Genomic DNA, 1,811 nt, shown 5'->3' with positions numbered 1-1,811 from the left:
GGTGACCTGTCGGACTCCCAGCTAGTTAGTGTGTTTGGTGGTTGGTGGTTGGCGGTTGGCGGTTGTTGGTGGTGGTCTTTGGATACTGGTTCTTTGGTTTGGGTTTGTTGTTTTGTCTTGTTTGTGTTTTTGATTTGGATTTGTTGTTTTAGTCTGTTATTTTTTTTTTTTAAGCTAGCATCCTTGGTGGTGTTCCTGCTTACGATGGATAGCCAGAGTAGTGAGACTAGTGTAGTGTCGCAGGAGCCCAGCTCCTGCCACGAGGCAGTCCTGAGGGACCACCAGTACGAGGTCCTGAGGGACATCGGGTGTGGCGGGTTCGGCCAGGTCCAACTAGCCCGCCATTGCCCCACAGGAGCAGAGGTGGCAGTGAAGGTCCTGCCCAAGACAGTGCAGAACCTCCCTTTCCTGTCCGAGCCCGATAAGATGAGGAGCCTGAAGCACCCCCACGTGATTCAGTTGTTTGAGGTGGTGGAGACGCCCCAAAATATCTACATGGTGATGGAGCACGGAGGTGGGGGCCAGCTCCTGGACCACGTCTCCGAGGGAGGCCTGCAGGAGAAGGAGGCACGCAGGCTCTTCCGGCAGACAGTGAGCGCCGTGGGCTACTGCCACGACAGGGGCATCGTGCACCGGGACCTGAAGCCAGAGAACATTGTGCTGGACGCCAGAGGCCAGGTCAAGCTGATCGACTTCGGCTTCAGCACCACGGTCCAGCCTGGGAAGAAACTGCACGAGTTCTGGGGCACCCTCTCCCACTTTGCCCCCCGCGATTATCCTGAGGCAAGCGTACGAGGGCTCCCCAGAGGACATCTGGAGCCTGGGGCTCATTCTGTACTTCATGTTGACAGGGCGGTGCCCCTTCACGGGGCCCACGGCTAAGAAGATGCTGAGGCAGATGGTGCAGGGCGCCTACTGCCTCCCCCACCGCGTTTCTGTGGCAGCGCAAATCCTCATCCGCCAGATCCTGACCCGCGACCCCCGCAAGCGGCCCACGGCCAGGCAGATCCTTCAGCACCCCTGGCTGGCGCAGGGGGAGCAGCCTGTACCCCGAGTTTATGGGGAAGCCCTCCCCAGACACCCGGACCCCGAAATACTGACCGTCATGTTCGATATGGGATACGATCTGCACAAGACCTGTGTGTCTCTGGCCAAGAGGAAGTTCAACGCAGCCATGGCCACCTACCTCATCCTGGAGCACCAGAAAAGCCAGGGGGCGGGCGTGTTCCAGGGGACCGCTGCGCCCCCCAGGGTGAAGCCTCGCCCCCGCCCCCGCCCCGTGGATCCTTCCAGCTCCCTGCTCCTCCCCAAGAGGTGTCCCAGTGAGCCTCCCCTTCGCCCCTTGCCCTTGCCCTGTGAGCCTCCGTTGCAGGAGGAGGCCCAAGTGTCAGGACAGAGGCACATCAGAATTGCCAGCCAGCCTGCCATCCATTTCCGCTTTCCGCCTGCAAGGACCCCCGCATCTGATTCAGCCTCCCAGACCGTCTCTGGGCAATCCTGTGCCAGCAGAAAGTTCTGGAAGCGGGTGATGGGGAGGATTGCTTCCTCTGGGCTACAACTGTGCTGTTGCATTCCACGTGTCAGCAATAAGGTGGCTCCAATGTAAGTGCAGAGACCTGCCACATACACCGCGGGGCTCCAATGAAGGGGAGGGCACAGCCTGAGGACCTGTGCCCTGTGCCCTGTGGAGCCTCACTCCTCGTGTGGTCCTTGGCTATGTGGACCCTGAAGACCTGCAGGAGCAAGATGTGCCGACTTCCTCAGGTTCCTGTGCCTGGGTTTCAGCTGAGAGCACTTCTGCCTCCACCAGG

At 59.9% G+C, this 1,811-nt stretch overlaps 1 protein-coding gene across 1 annotated transcript; it reads left to right on the top strand.

Annotated features, from left to right (window-relative positions):
* The first annotated feature begins 204 nt into the window (after positions 1-204).
* Positions 205-1,606, top strand: LOC131424025 (sperm motility kinase 2B-like). Its single transcript, XM_058577850.1, is given in 2 exon segments — positions 205-771; positions 773-1,606. Coding segments are annotated over 2 exon segments (1,401 nt in total).
* The last annotated feature ends 205 nt before the right edge of the window (positions 1,607-1,811 follow it).

Source organism: Marmota monax, unplaced genomic scaffold (genome assembly GCF_021218885.2).
Source record: "Marmota monax isolate L192 unplaced genomic scaffold, Marmota_monax_Labrador192_F-V1.1 WCK01_AAM20220418_F8-fsc00017, whole genome shotgun sequence".
Taxonomy (NCBI): Eukaryota; Metazoa; Chordata; class Mammalia; order Rodentia; family Sciuridae; genus Marmota; species Marmota monax.
This window is presented reverse-complemented; position numbering and strand designations above follow the sequence as displayed.